Source organism: Vulpes lagopus, chromosome 9 (assembly GCF_018345385.1).
Source record: "Vulpes lagopus strain Blue_001 chromosome 9, ASM1834538v1, whole genome shotgun sequence".
NCBI lineage: Eukaryota > Metazoa > Chordata > Mammalia > Carnivora > Canidae > Vulpes > Vulpes lagopus.
Genome location: NC_054832.1, coordinates 35,458,347 through 35,478,142, shown reverse-complemented (window position 1 = coordinate 35,478,142; position 19,796 = coordinate 35,458,347). Strand labels below are relative to the sequence as shown.

At 40.6% G+C, this 19,796-nt stretch overlaps 1 protein-coding gene across 4 annotated transcripts in view; it reads right to left on the bottom strand.

The window, feature by feature from the left end:
* Positions 1-13,905, bottom strand: part of ZNF706 (zinc finger protein 706) — a 36,863-nt gene extending 22,958 nt beyond the window's left edge. For 3 of the 4 annotated variants that reach the window (XR_005989930.1, XR_005989928.1, XR_005989929.1), the window contains exons 1-4: positions 13,632-13,905; positions 9,580-9,716; positions 7,384-7,491; positions 6,623-6,667 (exon numbers count right to left, since the gene is read on the bottom strand). Coding sequence is in view for 1 of the 4 variants with exons in the window: in XM_041769100.1 (XP_041625034.1) it covers positions 7,396-7,491; positions 9,580-9,714 (231 nt within the window). In the remaining 3 variants the exon portion in view is untranslated. Of the gene's footprint in view, positions 1-4,436; positions 6,668-7,383; positions 7,492-9,579; positions 9,717-13,631 lie in introns of those variants that run through there. The other variant, XM_041769100.1, reaches the window with a different exon arrangement.
* Between the last annotated feature and the right edge of the window lie 5,891 nt (positions 13,906-19,796).

Below are 19,796 nucleotides of genomic sequence, written 5' to 3'. Positions count from 1 at the left end.
TCAAAGAAACTTTATGTACTTAATTGAGCTTTTGCTCACTCAGCCACCCTCACTTGGATTCTCCTATTCACTCCTACTCTTCACCAGCTGACTCCCCACCTTCCAGGCACAAATCAACCTGTCCAACCCACAAGTCATCTCCCTTCTACATAACCCTATAGACCTTATTGTTTATAAAACACACCAAACATACAACCCCAAATTGAGTAAATATATGTTATTTCCTAAAATGCATTTTAATATCTAAAGGGACCTTTACTGTATTTCTTTCAAAATAATGAGTTACTTCTACATAATGCTTTATAGCTCATAAAGCAACTTCATGTGTATTATTCTCAATATCCTGGTGACTTAAAAGAGAATGCTTCAAAAAAAGAAAACAAAATTAAAATTTTTTTTAAATGGCCAAAAAAAAAAAAAAAACAGTGCTTCACTAATAATGTGCGGGGAGCTCATCCCATAAAGGTAGAAAAAAAGGTCAATATCTCTTACACACACACACAAAAATCAAACCTCATACCCAATGGCCAGATCTTGGTTTTTAAACACCATTCTCCAATAAAAGAAATTAGGACTCTGGAGAAATGGCTCATTTGAGGACTGGGCAGAAAAAATACAAGATGAACATGGAACTTTTTGTAGTACTACAAGTAAGGAAATGCTCAAGAAAAGGAAGGGGTATAGTAAAGAGATACAGGAGCCAATCTGAAAGAGTTCCCAATGGCCAAAGTTGAAATAATTTGAAGAATAAATAATACTGAATTAAGTGTTCATATGTATAAACATCGGGAAGAACAAATCTTCCATATAGAAGAGTTCCAAATAATACACATAGGTACTCTCTCCCTTCCAGGAGGTGGAGCTAAATCCCCACTCACCTTAAGTTAAGGGCTGGACTTTGAAAAACCAGCATATGGGAAAGGAAAAAAATTGTAACTTTCCAGTGGAGAAACCTAGCAGACAGTACCTTAATCAAGTGATGAAGGCTAACACCACCTGTGATATCTTGTGGGGAATCATTTATTCCCGGGATGCAATGAGAAGGGCATATCACCTGTGGTCTTCTTCACTAAAACTTGGGGCCCTAATGAGAAAAAACCAACCAACCATGAGAACCATGAGAAAAAAACCAACCAAATGAAACTAGGGGACATCATACAACATACCTCAAAACTGTCAAGGTCATGAAAAACAAGAAGACTAAGAACCCACCACAGACCACAAGAGACCAAGGAGAAACGACAACTAAATGCAATGTGGCATCTGGACTGGATCTTGTAACAGGAAAAAAAAAAAAAAAAAAAAGACATTAATAGACAAATTAGTAATGGTAATATAAATGGTAACGTACCACTGCTGGCTTCTTAGTGGTGATAAACACCACAGTAAGATTTTAACAGTAGGGTAAACTTAATCTTACACCACACATTTTATAACTTCTCTGTAAATCCAGAAGTACTCTAAATTTAAGAGTTTAGGGGTGCCTAGGTGTCTCAGGTAGTTAAGCATCTGCCTTCAGCTCAGGTCATGATCTCAGGGTCCTGCTCAGTGGGGTGTGGTCTTCTCCCTCTCTTGCCCCTCTCCTTGTCTCTCTCAAAATAAATAAATAAAATCTTTAAGAACAAAACAAATAAAGAGTTTATAAAAAAAAAAAAACTGCAGAGATCCAGATCAAAAAACACGTAGAAGCATCATGTATCAAAATCTCAAGATTTCCCTAAAGTGTTTACTGCTTTTTGCCCAGAGGACTAACCTGCAGCCAGGGGACAGATCTCCCTCCCTTCTTCAATAAGTGCTCTGTAGTAAGTAGCAGCACCTCTAATCTCAACTGGATATTTCCCATAAGTCCTTTGAGAGAAGAGATGATCAGGAAATAAAAGTCTGAACTCAGTACAAACAATATTAAGTTTATATGAATTCTTGTGAATAAAGGCATTTCAAGGTTTTGGAATCTAGTTCATCTATCTGACCAGATATTTAAGTCTCAGTAGGATTAAAAAAAAAAAAAAAAAAAACTTAAATAAAAATAGATGGAAGGCCTTTACAAGACAAACCTTGCCAGTATCACATGTTACCATTTAGGAATAAGAATTTCTGGGTACCGGGACGCCTGGGTGGCTCAGCGGTTGAGCATCTGCCTTCAGCTCAGGGTGTGATCCCAGAATCCCAGGATCGAGTCCCACATCAGGCTCTCTGCATGGAGCCTGCTTCTCCCTCTGCCTGTGTCTCTGCCTCTGTGTTTCTCATGAATAAATAAATAAAATCTTAAAAAAAAAAAAAGAAAAAGAATTTCTGGGTACCATAAGATTTTTTTAAAAATGTACATTTTAAAAAAGCATCTCAGTTGTTTGACAAAAGTGACCTATGAACTGGTTGACACGTGTGAGTAAAAGGAGGCAATATTAAGATTTATAACGAAACAGGGCAGCCCCGGTGGCCCAGCGGTTTAGCGCCACCTTTGGCCCAGGGCATGATCCTGGAGAGCCAGGATCGAGTCCCATGTCAGGCTCCCTGCATGGATTCTGCTTCTCCCTCTGCCTGTGTCTCTGCCTCTCTCTCTCTATGCCTCTCATGAATAAATAAATAAAATCTTAAAAAAAAAAAAAGACATAACGAAACACCTTAATTATCTAGTATAAGTCTGATATTTAATACTAAATTAATATTTTAACCAAGACTGTCTTTGGCAAACCAGGATGTATGGTCACCATAACTACAGACCTAATTTTGAAAAACACTGTTACATTGTTATAGAGGAAACATTATGTTGGCCTACTTCCTACTAATTAAAATTTTAATATAGAATCCAAAATGCAAGTCACATTCAGAATTTTACAAGACAGAAGACAGTGATAAAGTGAGGTACTTATTTGATCTAAAGAAAGCCTAAGCTATTAATGATATGTATAGAAACAATAATGGTGTATACATAAAAAATGATTAGAAAGTAGTATGATTTTAACATAATTAGTTCACATTGTAGATCTGCTCGTATGGATATAAACAAATAACTAAAGTCTGGCTCCGTATGTGCAGATTCTAAATTTGGAGCCATGCCATGTACAAAAAATTGGACCTAGAGAATGGCTGTTCAAAATAAAAAGGATGGCTCAGTGGTTTAGTGCCGCCTTCAGCCCAGGGCATGATCCTGGAGACCTAGGATCAAATCCCACATCAGGCTCCCTGCATGGAGCCTGCTTCTCTCCCTCTGCCTGTTTCTCTGTCTCTCTCTCTCTGTGTCTCTCATGAATAAATAAAATCTTTAAAAAATAAAAATAAACAAAAAGCTCCGAAAAGATGGTAACTCAGTAAACAGCTAACCCAAAGAACATTTAAAATAGGAGACATTTTTGGGTGTCTGAGTGGTTTAGTCGGTTAAGCATCTGACTCCTGATTTCAGCTCAGGTCCTGATCTCAGGGCTGTGAGATGGGGCCTAGCTTCGGGTTCTGCACTGGGTGTGGAGCCTGCTTAAAATCCTCTCTGTCTCTCTGCCTCTCCTGCTACCCCCTACCTTGTACACTTTCTCAAATAAATAAATAAATGGATATTTAATTTTCAGTTCAATATAGTAATCTGCAATTAATGACACACTGAACTTTTATTAATAAAACATCTATTTTTCTCAAAAAGTATATAGGTATCTTAGTAAGTCTACACAAAGGGAAGGGCTTACGATTTTTCTGAAACATTTATAGAAGATAAAATTTGGCTAGCCGGATAGATGTCAGACTGTAAAGTCACAGTAAACACAACCCCCCACTGTTGATCTTCATTTCTAGGCACTTGAAAAAGTACGTGTCTGGCCAAAATCAAACCAAACCAAAAACTCCTCCAAAATGAAAAATCTAGAACAAATAAAGTAATTCAGATTCAGTAGTTTACCTTGATATTAACTACATTTTAAAACACATGCAGTATATTCCATATACTAATAAAAATAAAAAACAAGGGTCTTTTTGCTGAAATAGTAATGTTGGTAAATTCTACTGTACTCATGCTACATACTTCTTGGGTTTGAATTATGATGCCATTAACTAGCTGTGCAGTAGCCTTAATATAAAACCAGTCTTATCTCAAATTGGGAGTCAACGTCATAAAGGACTTACTCATTCAATTTACTGACCTAAGCATTTTTCCTTTTAACATTACTTGTATGTTAATAGCCAATTACTTCTCCCTTTCAATAACTACACTTTTCCTGTGCAGGAAGGTTTCAGAATGACAACCTTTTTCCTTTCACTCTTAAGTATTCTATACACCTAAAATAGACCAACTGCAGGAAAAACAATGAGAAATGAAAGAAATTTCTTGCTGCCCTTAGAATGACTGAACTCTACACCTCTACACTCAAGAGACAACTCTGAGAAATTAAAAAAAAAAAAAATGGGAAGAGGCAATGTAAAAATCTCCTCAAATGTAGAAGAAATTAGACTAGTTTAGTTTTAATATCTTCTTTAATAAGACATTACAGCACACAACTGAGCCCCAAGTGTGTCAGTTAAACATGGGGATGCAGATCCATAGGAAGTAAAATGGAAACAAATATAATCTTAACCCCATTCCTTTTGGCAATTAATGGAAACACAGAATACAATGGACCAATTCCCTCTCAGTGTCTCAGATTTTATAAAGTCTTTGAAGACACCATAACAGTTTTATGATGAACTTTGCTGTGATCTGTTAAAGAATCTTCAAATTAAATAATGAGGATGCTTAAGAATTATAGTTTTCCCCTTAGAGCAAATTTAACTCAAACATAATAGAAAGGGATTGTACTAATTATCCTTACACAAAGCATGAGAATTAATGTCTTATGCAAGACCAATGCAGCTATTTTCCTATCACTGAGGTATAACATTAAATATGGTGTCTTCAGCTGCTTATAAAAAAGGGTTAAATACAAGAACAAAAAGCTTTTATTCTGAATTACAGTCAGTAAAACAAATGAAAAAAAAAATAAACCAAAACTTGTGAATGATTTTTAAATGATTTGTTACTAAATGTAAACATACATATGGTCAAAGCATTTTTAAAAACCTTTAAATTGTAATTTAACCAGAACTTCAATAATACCCACCACAAGCAATCAGGCAAATTCTTACGTTCTGGTACCCAACATATTAGGAAGTAACAGATATTAAATCTGAAACTTAGGAAATTAAATACATGAAAAAAAAGACTAAATTAAGAATGCAATAGAAGTCGCTAAGAAACTATCACCACTGAAGAAGCTTTTCCTTGTCAATATCTTAAACTTACAGTGAAGTCAAACATGGTGGGCAGAATCTGCACAGCTACAAAACAAATGCAGTGATAAATTACAGCAGAAAGAGGGAATGCAATTTGTAAATCCACAGGATCAGATTTGTGGTTCTAAGCAATTACCAGCAAATAGTTGAGTGTTCTTCCTATTATATTAACTTTAAAATTTAAAGTTACAGCAGTTACACTAGTAAAGTTAATAGTTGACAAGAGCAAATTAGAAGAACCCTAAAATTGTCTTAACTGGGAGGGATTTACCTCATCTATCTGAACCAGCCCATTTCCCCATCCTCAGAGCCAAAAGAATGTGGAGATTGGCCTATTTAATTCTTTACTAGTTCAGACAGAAGTCATACTGTACACAGTCTTTGATTTTAGGAACCAGCACAAAGTAAACTCCTAAAATCAACTATTCATTTACAAAGGAAAGGAGGGAGAAGGTTTTGGGGGAATTAACCCAGCGACAAGCCATTCCAATCTTCCTGTTAATGAAAAACCATTCATAAAATTGGCCAAAACATTAATAACTTCCAAAAAGTCCTTCAAAAATTGAGTTTTAATTGCCAATTAATGAACTTGGATTCTGAAAGAATCTGGTATAAGTTATAGAAGATAGATCTTTACCATTTACCAGTTCACATATGATCCATCATATTTTGTATTCAATGGCAGCCTCACTGATGATTTTGTTATGGCATATACTTCAGAACTTAATCTTTCAGAAGGGCTCACTGAAAATCCAACCACATTAGGAATTTATCAGTTATCTACAGGGTATATATACCTGGCTGGCAGCTACGGCCAGGTCATATAGCAAGTTGAAATATTCCAACCTCAAACATAGAAACATCAGAGGGGGAAATGACACACGATGTTAATACACTAAGGCAGCAAGTAAGTCATTTTTCACCTAGGTCAACAGCTGCCAATAAAACTGTATGAATGAGTCTGTTCTAGTTTAACTAATGAACCTGCCACTGAGCTGAGAGAGGGAGATTAAGAATTGCGCTTGCAATTCTAGCTGACGAATTCATTAGATTTTCATAAGGCAAATAATGTGGAAAGTTAGAACAGAATTTCTAGAACCATTTATCCTGTGATGTTGTAAAATCAAAGTACTACTTTATTAAATGAGTTATTTTACACAATATGAACATCAATATAATTACAATTGTAAAAAAATTTTTATAACAAGGATGGACTGATTTTCAGATTTCCAAATCAGAGTCAACTGTACATTTACACAGAATTGTCTTTGCATGAAGCCCAAAAGGGAACAGCATAAAAATGAGTGTTTCTGTAGCCCCTTTATTTTTGCTGATCAACAGTTTGTTAGAAAAGCAGCTGCAGGTTTGTTACCTAAGGTCTGAGACAGTAGAAGAGTCAAAGGTGTCATGAATTCACCTATAAAACATAAATGAAATTTTCTGTGAATGTAAGCATTGCACAAATACAACTTAAATGCATTTCAAATGTCTAAGAAAAACGTACCACATGCATAGGCTATCAAGTTAGTCTGATGGATTTGTCAAAGATTTTATAAACAACAAATCTTCGATGAATTTACTTTAAAAAGAAAAAATTATCTCACACCACCATCACCACTTAGGAAAAATAAAAAACTAAAAACCAACCACACAGAAAGTGTAAATAGATTATTTTCAAGCAACTATCAAGTTTATATAGTATATGCCTACATTTGCCATATACCTCAATGCACTCAGAAGCTCTGTTAGACACTGGAAGTGAAATACCTGCAACAAGGCACTCAGGAACATTGTTCTGCATCGTTTCTGGGAGCAAGACCCTCAAATGCCTTTGTAATAGTTATTTTCTTTTATCTGGTAAGTCTCTTCCATTCTTGGACCAGAGTTGGTCAGCATCACCTCATCCCCCCATTTTGGGCTACAGTAGTAAAATACTTGGGTGTTTCAAAGGCATTGAGAAGATCTGGTTTGGGAAAATGGGCTTTTATCAATTGTAAAGGTAAACATGAACTTAACACGGGGAAGCAATAAAAACTCAGCTGGAAGGTACACATTATTTTCAGTTACAGAAGATCATTTTGCTCTTGCTTACAACCTTGACATTAACAAATGAAAAGACAAAAGGTCAACTACCTGTAAACAACTTTATGCCTGAACATCAGCCAATTCTGGAGGAAGTGGAGTCTTAGGATGCTTGCTTTCAAAGTGCTGCTTGAAGGTCTTCGGGTCTGGCATTTGTGTCTAATTAAAAAATTGTGGAAAAAGAAACCTTATTCATGAAATAAAAATGTTAACTTTTCAAATCCTGAGCCTGCTCATGATAGACAATTATCTCCAAAACACTTTTAAGTTCCTGTAACTAGTGGCGGACATAAAAAAGGACCTTGTAACAAAGAAATTCCTAATATATCACCAAATTTCACATATGAACAAAGGGTGGGTCACTAAGAATGAGGCATTCTGCTTGTTTAACAGCAAACAGATACATTTACTTAACACATTATGCCAAGCAGGTTACCTGAATTCTCACAGAACCTTCCTATAGTAATCTTAAATTAGTTCCTACTATCCTAAGAAACTAAAACCTAGACTGTAACTTGTGCAAGATCTGTTTTAACTTAATACTAGTACTTCAGTTCTCAAATGCTACACTATACCAACTTCCCTATGCAACGACCTTCAATTATTTAGTCTTTAGCCCATTTGATTAAACCAAAACACAAAATGAAAGTTTTTGCTGTTTTGTTCTGAGTTTTTATTTTATTTTTTCAAAAATATTTATTCATGAGAGACATGGCGGGGGGGGGGGGGTGGGTGGGGGGGGGGGGTGGGGGGGGAGGGCAGAGACAGGCAGAGGGAGAAGCAGGCTCCACGCAGGGAGCCCGATGTGGGACTGGATCCCTAGGCCAAAGGCAGGCTCTAAACCGCGGAGCCACCCAGGCGTCCCAGTTCTGAGTTTTTATTTATTTTTAAAAAAGATTTATTTATTTATTCATTCACAAGAGACAGAGCGAGAGAGAGAAAGGCAGAGACACAGGCAGAGAGAGAAGCAGGCTCCATGCAGGGAGCCCAACATGGGACTCGATCCCAGGTCTCCAGGAACACAACCTGGGCCGAAGGTGGCACTAAACTGCTGAGCCACCCGAGCTGCCCCAGTTCTGAGTATTTAAATAGGTGAACCACTCTAAGTACTTTTAGATCAAAGTATTTACTCATTAGTAATTTAATGAAATTTACTTTTACCCTTCCTCTTTACAGAGACAAGTTGGAAAGTTGTCTTTACAAGTCTAAAGTTGCTTGATTTAATTATTTTGAGTGTATCAATGTTCAGTATGGACAAGATATTTAATGGATTTCCTCTTTTAAAGAGAACTTTTACATAGCTAGGAACTTCTATTCCATCAGTAATGCCTTCAGATGATGAACTTTAGTCTCAGAATCATGTCTTGCCAAGATCCTTTCCCACAACCTAACCCAGGTACAGGACTTCGGGGAAAAAAAAAATACAATCACGTTTATACATATGGTATATATATGCATATATATTGGACAAACTTTACTATGTACTTTTCCTTTGGGGCTTCTGCTAAGCTTGAACAAAAAAGCAAGAAAGAGATTCTGGCTTGGAATCTAAGAGAAACTTCTTTGAAAGGCAGTGTGTATACAGTGGGCTCCAGAATTAGACTGCCTGGGTTCAGAGCCCAGCTCTCTGCACTAGCTGGGTGATCATGCACAAGTTACTTAATCCCCATGACTCAGTTAACTCTTCTACAAAATGAGAATAAAAGTCCTTTATTTCATATGGTAGATTAGTGGACTGATACATATACAACGCTTGATAAGCACTGAATAGTAGTTATTATGATTATTCTTCAAATCTATTAAAACACATTAGTTCTAGTCAATGTAAATATATTCCATATAGTTTTGCAGACATCCTCACTATGAATTTAGTGGGGGGAAAAGAAGTCAACTCTATAATCAGAGATATATTCACTTGTATCCTACATAGCTTAAACTAAGAATGAAGATCTGATTTCCTTACAAAGTTCAAAAGGCGGTATCTGCCCTGAAGACATCTTTATTCTAAAGAAGGGAAAGGGACTTTGCTTTGTTCTCTCCCTTTCCCTGACAAAGAGAACTGTGCCTGCCCATAGGAGCCATTCAAAAAATTATCTGTTAAATAGACAACTGAAGACAGACACTTAAAATAACCAGCTCTCCAATCTACTGTTTATTTTGCCTTAGTTGCAAAATTTTAACCTATATAAACAAACGTCCAAGGAAAGAATTGTCCACAGGAAAACTATGTCTTTCAATTCCCCTTACCCTACAAACAGTGCAGGTATATATTAAGGCAGCTTTGGCAGCAGCCTTTTGGTCATGTCCTTGTTTCTTCTTTTGTCCAGCTTGCTTTTTGGCATTTTTCTGCTGAGATTGAATCTTCTGCTGTCCACGAGCCATATCTAAAAACAGAAGTTGAGGCATTACAGTGATTAGTACAGAATAACATTCTCAGAGTTGGAGACTTAAGTTTTATATAGGTATCAAAATGTATGAGTTTTCAAATTCTCACATACAATGCTACTAGAGAATAAATTAGTACAACCACTGTGGGAAACTGGTAGTAGTCTATTCTATAACCTAACAATCTCAGAATATAACAAACTGAAATACAAATATATATATATATTTGTATATCAGAGCATCATTTCTAAATACAAATATATATATATATATATTTGTATATCAGAGCATCATTTCTAAAACTGGAAACAATCCAAATGCCAGTTACTGGTAAAATGGATACATAACTTGCCATATATTTATACAATAGAATATTATGCTACATCCAAAAAGAAACTATTGTTACAAGTAACAACATGGTTGTATCCAGTGTTAAGGGAAAGAAGCCAGATACAAAGTATATAGGTTGTATAAAGTTCAAAATAGGCAAAGCTAACCTAGGAGGTAGTGACTAGGAAAAAAAAAAAAAAAAGGCATGGGGGGGGGAATTTAAGGGTGGTGATTGATTCTATATCTTCATCTGGGTAGTGGTCATACAGGTGTGTTCATTTGTAAAAATTCATTGAGCTTTACATCTATGATTTGTGCACTCCGCTATATGTAATCTTTAAAAATTTACCAGAAAAGTTTAGTGCCATTTCCCAAGCATTTGCTGGAGCACTTTACTTTCCAGTATTCACTGTTGTGAATTAAGATTTTTACAACTTTAAGAGGTAGCAGCCATCTATTGCTGGGCATAATGGCTGCCCTGAGACCTCTGGTGCAGCCCAAAATCATTAAAAAGAGGACCAAGAAGTTCATCCGGCACCAGTCAGACCGATATGTCAAAATTAAGCACAACTAGCGGAAACCCAGAGGCATTGACAATAGAGTATGAAGATTCAAGGGCCAGATCTTGATGCCCAACATTAGTTACGAGAGCAACGAGAGCAACAAGAAAACAAAGCACATGCTGCCCAGTGGCTTCCAGAAGTTTCTAGTCCACAACGTCAAGGAGCTTTAAGTGCTGCTGATGTGTAACAACAAATCATATTGTGCAGAGATTGCTCACAATGTATTCTCCAAGAAAGCAAAGCCATTGTGGAAAGAGCAGCCCAGTTGGCCATCAGAGTCACCAATCCCAATGCCAGGCTGCAGTAGCGAAGAAAATGAATAGACAGCTTATGTGTATGTCATATTTGTGTTAATAAAGCCATAAAACTACCAAAAAAAAAAAAAAGATTTTTACAACTTTAAAAGAAATAAGGGCTGTCATCTAAAGCTTCTAAAGGAGATACTAAGAGCAATGGGAACAGTTCTCTTAAATACTCAGGTTCCATAAAACTACTGTACTATCTTAAACCTTTCAAAAAAATTAGTCCCTGCAGTATTGCTGGAGAAATAATTAAATAAGACTAAATTAGTTTCCAGTTGAGAGAATGAACCTTGTAAAAAGGGTAAAGATGCCTTTACAAAACTGAAATGTACCACCTTTTACTGATAGTCTGAAATGAAGCTAGATGGATTAAAAATAAGTTACTGAGAAAAAAAAAGTTACTTTACTTTTTCATTAAAATTAGTTTTCTTGGGGATCCCTGGGTGGCTCAGTGGTTTAGCACCTGCCTTTGGCCCAGGGTGTGATTCTGGAGTCCTGGGGACTGAGTCCCGCATCGGGCTCCCTGCATGGAGCCTGCTTCTCCCTCTGCCTGTGTGTCTGCACCCCCCCACCCCCACCCCCGCTCTGTCTCTCATGAATAAATAAATAAAATCCTAAAAAAAAAAAAATAAATTAGTTATCTCAAACCAAGAAACAGACTCTTAACTATAGAGAACTGATGGTTCCCAGAGAAGAGGTGCATGGGGCATGGTGAAATAGGTGATAGGGATTAAAGAGTACACTTAATCATGAAGAGCACTCTGTGTATAGAATTGTTGAATTGCTATATTGTTCACCTGAAACTAATGTAACACTGTATATTACCTATACTGGAATTAAAAAAAAATATTAAAGTCCTCTATTAGACAACACAAATTAAACCTGCTCATAAAGGGTCTAATAGGCCCCAGTTGCTTTTTAAGTATATTGAAATTGGGTCCTAAGTAGAATTCTGATGTAGGACTTTGACTAGCACTGCAATTAAGCTTTAAGCTTTTAAATCATTGTAGGATATGAACACAATATGGATCTAGATCATCTTTACCAGCAAACAGGGCTGGCTTTTTTTCTGACTGGAAACCTAGCTAGTTAATGGATATAAAGTCAAAGAATTTCATAGAAACACACGAGCTTCTTCCCTCAAAAAAAGGGAAACTGAAGAAACAAATACACTGCTTGGACAAATTCCCACTAGTGTTTAGCTCAGGACTGAAAGTCAAATAAAACACAGAAGAGGATCAATGCTTTTTTTAAAGACTCGGTTGAATATTTTAACAAACTATAAAAATTTTCAGTATGCTAGTTTAGTATATTCTCAAATAACAGTAAATATTACCAGATGTGTTAGCCCTTGAAAACTAAACTTCCATTTTAGTTTTTATAAAGCCAAATCTTTATTAATCCCAAGCCAAGTGGGATGATTTTTTTAAAAATGTATATGAAGTACAAATGCTATGGCAAGCATATGGAACCTATTCCCACAGAAACAGATTTGGACACTTAAGTATGATTTGGATGATAACAGGTATTCAGTCTTTATGTGTCCCCATTTTTTGTAACATCTTTTATCAGTACCTTATGTTAGAACACTTCAGTCCTCTCATGCATCTGAACTCTCCTACAGAATGTCTGCTACGAATGCTAGCACAGATTCTGTGGGTAACCTCAATGGATTTAAGCCGCCAATTCCAGAAGTTTCTTTGGTGGTTACAAGTTATTAACTATTTTCATGCAGTGATCTGTACAATGCAATGAGATGCACATTATTTTTAACTTTTCCACTTAGCGCTTCTCCTAAAATATAACATTACACAATAGATTTAACCCATTTTCATCTAACAGCAACAGATAAAACCGTAAAGGCTTTAATAGGTAGAAACTGTAATCGCTTATTCTCATTTTTAAAACAGAAATCTTAGCACCCGGTAAAGGAAATGGAATCAACAGTCTAAATGCGTGGGGTAGGCCCCTAACTTCTAACAACTCACTGCACTGACTTCCCTTCTGAAAGCAGAAATGCAAAAGAGCGGGCCACCTGCTTTTGGGCAGCTCAGCTTAGGAACTGCTCTCAAGCCAACCCGATTCTGTACAAAATCCTGAGCACAACTTCGTGACTGCACAGGACAAACCAGGGCCACATGACGCCCTGAACGCCGGCTGTTAATGTAACTCCCATTTAGTGTGGTTTTCTCGGAAGGCTGCGGAGAGTCCTCTCGAGATGAGGAGCTCTACGGAGGCAACAAGCGGCGCCCCCCCCCCCCCAAGATCCCCTTAAAACCAAAACAAACGATCCAGGAAGTAGGATCGTCCTCCACAACCCTCCGAAACGGATCAACGCTCCGGACCCAGCTCTGAGCCCCATCCGTCGGGGGAGGAGGAAGGCACCGGAGGAAGGTCCTCTCCCGGGCGGGGAGCCCCGTGCCCCTTCCTCAGCCGGCCGCACAGCCCCCACCTGCCCGCCGCTTCTCCCAGGCCCCGGCTCCAGAAGCCCAGCGGCGGCTGCCGCCCCCGGGAAGGTTACCGCTGCGCTCGGCTGCCGCGGGCGGCCTGCAACCCCGCCACCTGCAGGCCCGGCAGGCGCCCAGCTCTCCCGCCGGCCCGGCCCGGCCGCCGCTCTCCCGGCGGCCCCTCGCCCCCGCCCCCGCCGCGACCCCGCCGCCGGGCCCCCACCCGGCTCCCCGACGTCCTGCGGCGTCAGCGCCGCCCCGCAGCCGCTCACCCGGGCCGGGACAGTCTTGCGTCGGAGACACCGCGCAGCGCGAGGGCCGGGGGAGGTGGCCGGAGGGAGAGGAAGGGGGAGCGCGCCCAGCACCGCCTCGACCGCCTCCACCCGCCGAGGAGGGGAAGGCGACAGGAGCACAACAGCCCGCGCCTCGCGCCCGCCGCCGCCGCCGCCGCCGCGCGCGCCCGCCGCCGCCTCAGCCTCGGGGGAGGCCCCCACGCTCGTGCCCGCGCACGCCGCGCAGCGCTCCCAGGCGCCCACTCGCCTTCCTGCCGCGGCCGCCTCCCCCGCCCTCCCCTGCTCGCACGCCTGCGCCCTTTCCGGTCGCCCGGGCCAATGGCCGCGCGCCCCTATTACATAAGCGCCGGGGGCGGGGCCTGGCGGCGCCGGCGGCCCCTGCGGGACGGCAACTGCAGGGGACGTCGCCCCGTGTCCCCGGCGCCCCGCCCCGGCCGCGTGCTCTCTGGGCGGCCTCTGCCGGCGCGGGGGCCGCGTGATGCCGGTCCTGTTGGGTGACGGCCCGCGGCCCGTTTCGCAAGTCGCTCGCGAGCTCACTCGGTCGGGCGGCGGCCGGGCCCCGGCCCCTTCTCACCCGCCTCCCGCCCCGCCGGCGCCCTGCAGTGCCGCGGCCCGGGGACCGGCCCCGAGAGGTGCGCCGGCGCCGTGAGGCCGTGGGGCCCGGGCCCCCGCCGCCCCCGCCGCCCCCGCCGGCCCCGCCGCCCCCGCGGACCCTCCTGGGGCCGCGCAGCCTTTGTTCTTCCACCACCGGCCCCCAGCCTGGTTCCCACGGAAACGGTTATTTTTACCAGTCTGGGGGCTTTAGTGAGTGGAAGATGCCAGCCTCACTGGGGTACCCCGGCCGGCTCAGCCATCTACTTCCAACGCGCAGACTTGCTAGTATTGGGGGAAATGGTGAAGTTGATTTTTGTTGTTGTTTGCCTCTTGACTTACAGGCCACGACATCGAGCCCCCAATACCCGATTAAGGACGATTGCGGTTGTGATCTGCGGATCATCTGGACCTTGGCTTTACGCCACCTCTGCCTTGCCCCGCCCCCACCGCGCGCGGCGGTTTCTAATTAGATTTACTGGTGACGAGGGAGGGGAAGCCCCTGTGTTCGGCGTTCACCTTGCCGGTTCTCACCTGCCCGTTCTCACCTGGCGCATAGCGTCCACTCTCCCGCTCGCCTGCCAGTACCCAGGAGAAGCGAGTTTAATGTAAACTCGGGGGGTGGGATGCAGTTGTGACCGATGGTTCAGAGTAAGCGGGAAGGAGCTGGCCGCTCGTCCCATTTGGGCAGCATACAATGGTGTGGCTGATAAGTCCTTCCTTACCCTCATTTCAGCCTCTCTCATCTTTACTTTCATACCTCTCCCCGTTTTATTATTTTTATTTTTTTAAACACTCTTTTTTAACATTTTATGTATTTATTCATGAGAGACACACAGGGAGAGAGGGGGCAGAGACCCAGGCAGAGGGAGAAGCAGGCTCCATGCAGGGAGCCCGACGTGGGACTCGATCCCGGGTCTCCAGGACCACACCCCGGGCTGCAGGCGGCACCAAGCCGCTGGGCCACCGGGCCGGGCTTGCCCCGCTCCCAGTTTTAAATTGACGGTCTTAAATCCTGTTGATACCTCTCCAGTATTGAGCTGCAAGCTCATTTTCGTCACCATCTGCTCAGTGCCTAGCAGTGTGCTAAACATGGTAGGCACTGATTAAATGGTTGTTGACCAAATGAACTGGAAGTATCTAAAGAAAGCAAAACTTTTGACATTTCATGAAGCTCTAGCTTAGTCAGTAGTCACCACAACCATAATGACTGTGTTAACCTGGCTAACAGGAGGGGGATGAGGTACTCAGAGAACCTAAAGACAGGAAATCCAAAGAGCTGTGTTTGTCTAGCCATGAATCAGAGTGGGCAGTGGAAAGGGACAGAGAAATTTGGCAGGCTGAGATAAGTCTTACCTGCAGAGGGGATTTTTGCTGTGAGGGGATATTACTATGCCACTTGTTACCGATGCCTAGACGAAATATCCATTTAAGCTAGTGTTTCTTAAAATTCTGCTTTATACCACCTTTTAGGTATAGTAAAAGCTAAGGACTTTGCCCCTAGAAAGTTCATATACATAGAAATTTATCTCCATTGGTAGAGTTTCTCAACGTTGGCACCACTGACACTTTGGGCTAGATAATTTGTTGCTCTGGGGGGGCCTGTCCTAGGGATTGTAGGATGTTTGGCAATATCCCTGCTCTGTAACCTTTTGATGCCAATATCATGCTATCTCCAGTCATCACAAATGAAAAGTGTGTCCATATCTTTCCAAGTGTCCTCTGGGGGGTCAAAATCTACCCTGGTAAAAAAAACTGCTGCTTTTACAGGATATGGTATTATGGTAACTTTATATGTTGGTTAGGGCATTTGAAATATGAAGGGAAGAAAGGAATGGATAAGATTCAACATCTGAGAAGTGATGAACAGTAAACGAAAAGTGGATGAATTAGCAGTACTACCAGCTGGTGTCCTACTTATTCTATAGAAATGTGACAGCAACTGGGATATGAAAACCTTAGAAGGATTTTTATACACATTGCTGGTTTTAATTGTGAATGCTGCAGTATTTCTATTGACTAGTTCTCTTCTACCTTTAGACAATTACTCGAGGTTAATATACAGTAACCATATGCCTATTTTTTTTTTTAAGATTTTATTTATTTATTCATAGACAGAGAGGCAGAGACACAGGCAGAGGGAGAAGCAGGCTCCATGCAGGGAGCCCGATGTGGGACTCGATCCTGGGTCTCCAGGATCACACCCCAGGCTGCAGGCAGCGCCAAACCGCTGCGCCACCAGGGCTGCCCCCATATGCCTATTTCCAAACCAAAATCACAACCAGGTTAAAATGCTTCTCTAAAGACCTAAAAGATTTATTTATTTGTATTCATGTCCGATTTTCAGGAGTGAAAGAGTTGATAGTTAATATATTTCTCAAACAGATTATTCTGAATCACTTTCAATTTATCTGTGGCATGTAGGTTAATAATATCTAAATATAGTAAAGTGCTTAGCTTAGAGGTTCATTAAAGTTTAAAAGAGGCGAGGTCCTGGCCCCATAGGTCCTTCCATCTACTGACACCAATAATAGCAATAATGACAACAATAAATTCAAAACAAAAATGTTTCCTTTTCTAGCTCTTATTCCTCTAAACAACTTCTTGTTGCCATTTCTCGGGGCTACAACCTGGATTCTCTCATTTTCTCTATACTCTTTCCCCGAAGGAATCTCATTCACTCTTGTGGCTTTAAATAATGAACTTCAGATGACCCTACATCCGTCTACTAATTCAACCCTCTCTTCTGATTTCTAAATTGGTGTATCCAAATGCCTATTTTCCATGTCCACTTTAATGTTTTATAGACATTTCACATTTAAATACCATATGGTATTGAATCAAATAAGCTATTGATTGTAAGTTACATTTATCTCCACCAAGATAAAAAAAATGAGTGCCACTTGAACTATGGCATAATGCTAAGACACCCTTGATTATATAATACATCTCAAATTTCAGAGATGTTAAAATCAGTTTTTAAAATATTGTAATTTATTAAAATTGCATCAAAAAGAAAATACTAAGGAATAAATTTACAAAAAAGTGCGAAATTTATATTCTGAATGCTACAGAACATTATTGAAAGAACTTACAAAACACCTAAATAAATGGAAAGGCATTCCATGTTCATGGATCAAAAAAAAATTAATATTGTAAAACTGGCAATATTCCTCCAAATATATCTGCATATTCAGTACTTCCCCTATCAAAATCTCAGCTGTCATTTTTGCCTAAATCAACAAGCTTATTGTGAAAACCATCTGGAAATTCCATGGAACCCAGATGTGATAAAATAAGAAGTATATTTGGTCTTTGACCCCGTTCCTGGCGCAAAGCTCCAAAAAACCTTGGAATTTCCTGAGTGATAGGAGTGTCTTTTGTCATTCATAAGAAGCTCCTTTTGAACATACCTGAATTTATGCTAATGAAATGACTTGGGGTGGGGCCCCTACATGTCAAGATAGGACTGGTTACCAGAGATAGACTAAGTGATTAGAGGATTAAAACTTCCAGCCCTAACCACCAACCTGTGGGGAAGCAAAGGGGAGGGGGCTGTAGATTAAGCTCTATAAAAACTACTGAGCAATATTTGATCAGCTTCCAGGTTGGTAAATGCATCCCCATGCTGGGAAGGTGGCACACCCCAGTGACATGGGAACAGAAGCTCCTGCACTTGGGACCCTTCTGAAATTTGCCCTATGTTCTTCCTCATCAGGCTGCACATTTACATCCTTTATAATATCTTTTACAATAACAGTTTAAACGTAAGTAAATGTTTCTCTGAGTTTTGTGAGCTGTTCTAGCAAGTTAATCAAAACTAAGGAGGTGATTATGGGAACCTCTGATTTATAGCAGATTAATCAGAAGCACAGGTAGCAACCTGCTATTGCTATTGACATCTGAAAGGGGATATTGGGGTAGTTTTGTACGACTGACCTCTTAACCTGTGGGACCTGATGCTATCCCCCTAGACAGTAAATTGCAGGATATCTATCTGGTGTTGCAAAATTGATGTTTGGAAGTCCTACCTATCTAGTGTCAGAAGGGAAGAAGTGTTGTAGTGCACTATTGGGAGTAGAGGAGACACGGGGAAGAGGAGTCTGTTTTACCCTTACATCAGAATAGCCAAAACAATGTTGAAAAGAGGAACAGAGTTGGAGGATTTATACTTTCCAATTTTCAAAACACACTATAAAGCTATAGTAATTAAGACTGTGGTACTATCATAAGAACAGACATATAGATCAATGGGATGGAATTGAGAACCCAAACATATATATTCACATTGACTTCAACAAAGATGCCAGGAAAATTCAACAGGGAAGGAGCAGTCCTTTCAACAAATGGTGCTGCAACAATTGGATATCCACATGTATAAGAATGAAATTGGATCCCTACCTCATCTGTATACAAGAATTAAAATGGATCACAGATCTAAATGTAGATGCTAAGAATATAAAATCCTTAGAAGAAAATACAGGAATAAGTCTCCGTGACCTGGGGTTAAGCAAAGCCTTCTCAGATATGACACCAAAAGCACTGATGACAAAAGAAGTAACCCAGGGGTGCCTGGGTGACTCAACTGGTTAAGTGTCCAACTCTTGATTTCCACCCAGGTTATGATCTCAGAGCTGTGGGATCAAGCCCCACTTTGGGCGCTCCATGCTGGGCATGGAATCTGTTTAGGATTTTCTCTCTCTCCCTCTCCCACTGCCCCTCCTCCCCCATCTCTGAAGAGAGAAAAAAAAGGGGTAACTCATTTAAAAAATGGGCAACAGATCTGATTAGGTATTTCTTCAAAGAAGACATACAAATGGCCAATGCATACAAGGAAAGATGCCCACCATAATTAGCCCTCAGGGAAAAGCAAATCTGAGATAGAACTTCACACCTATTAAGATGGCTGTAATAAAAGAGATAGGTATTAAGTACTGGAGTGGATGTGGAGAAGATAGACACCCCTCCCCCCATACTTGCTGGTGGCAGTGTGAAAACCTTCTGGTAGTTCCTCAAAAGGTTAAATGCAGAGTTATCATATGGCCCAGGAATTCCTGTCCTAAGTCCACATCCAAGAGAAATGAAAACTTACATCCACACAAAAACTTGTACATGAGTGCTCAAAACCACATTCTGGCTATTCATAATAACCCAAAAGTAGAAACAACCCAAATTTTCGTCAATGATGAGTTGATAAATAAAAGAGGTATATCCATAAAATAGAATACGAGTCAGCCATAAAAAGACATTAAGCACTGAGACAGCATGGACAAATCTTGAAAACATTATGTTAACTGAAAGAATGTAGACACAAGAGACCACATATTGTATAATGATTTGATTTATCTGAAATGTTCAAAATTGGCAAGTCTATAAAGATGAAGTAGATTAGTGGTTGCCAAGGGCTGGGAGAATTGGAGGGGGATGGGAAGTGCTTGGTAATGGGCCTGGACTTTCTTTTGGGATGATGAAAATATTTTAAGATTGGCTGTGGTGTTAATTGCACAACTCTGAATATACTGAAAGCCACCGAATTGTGCACTTTAAGTAATT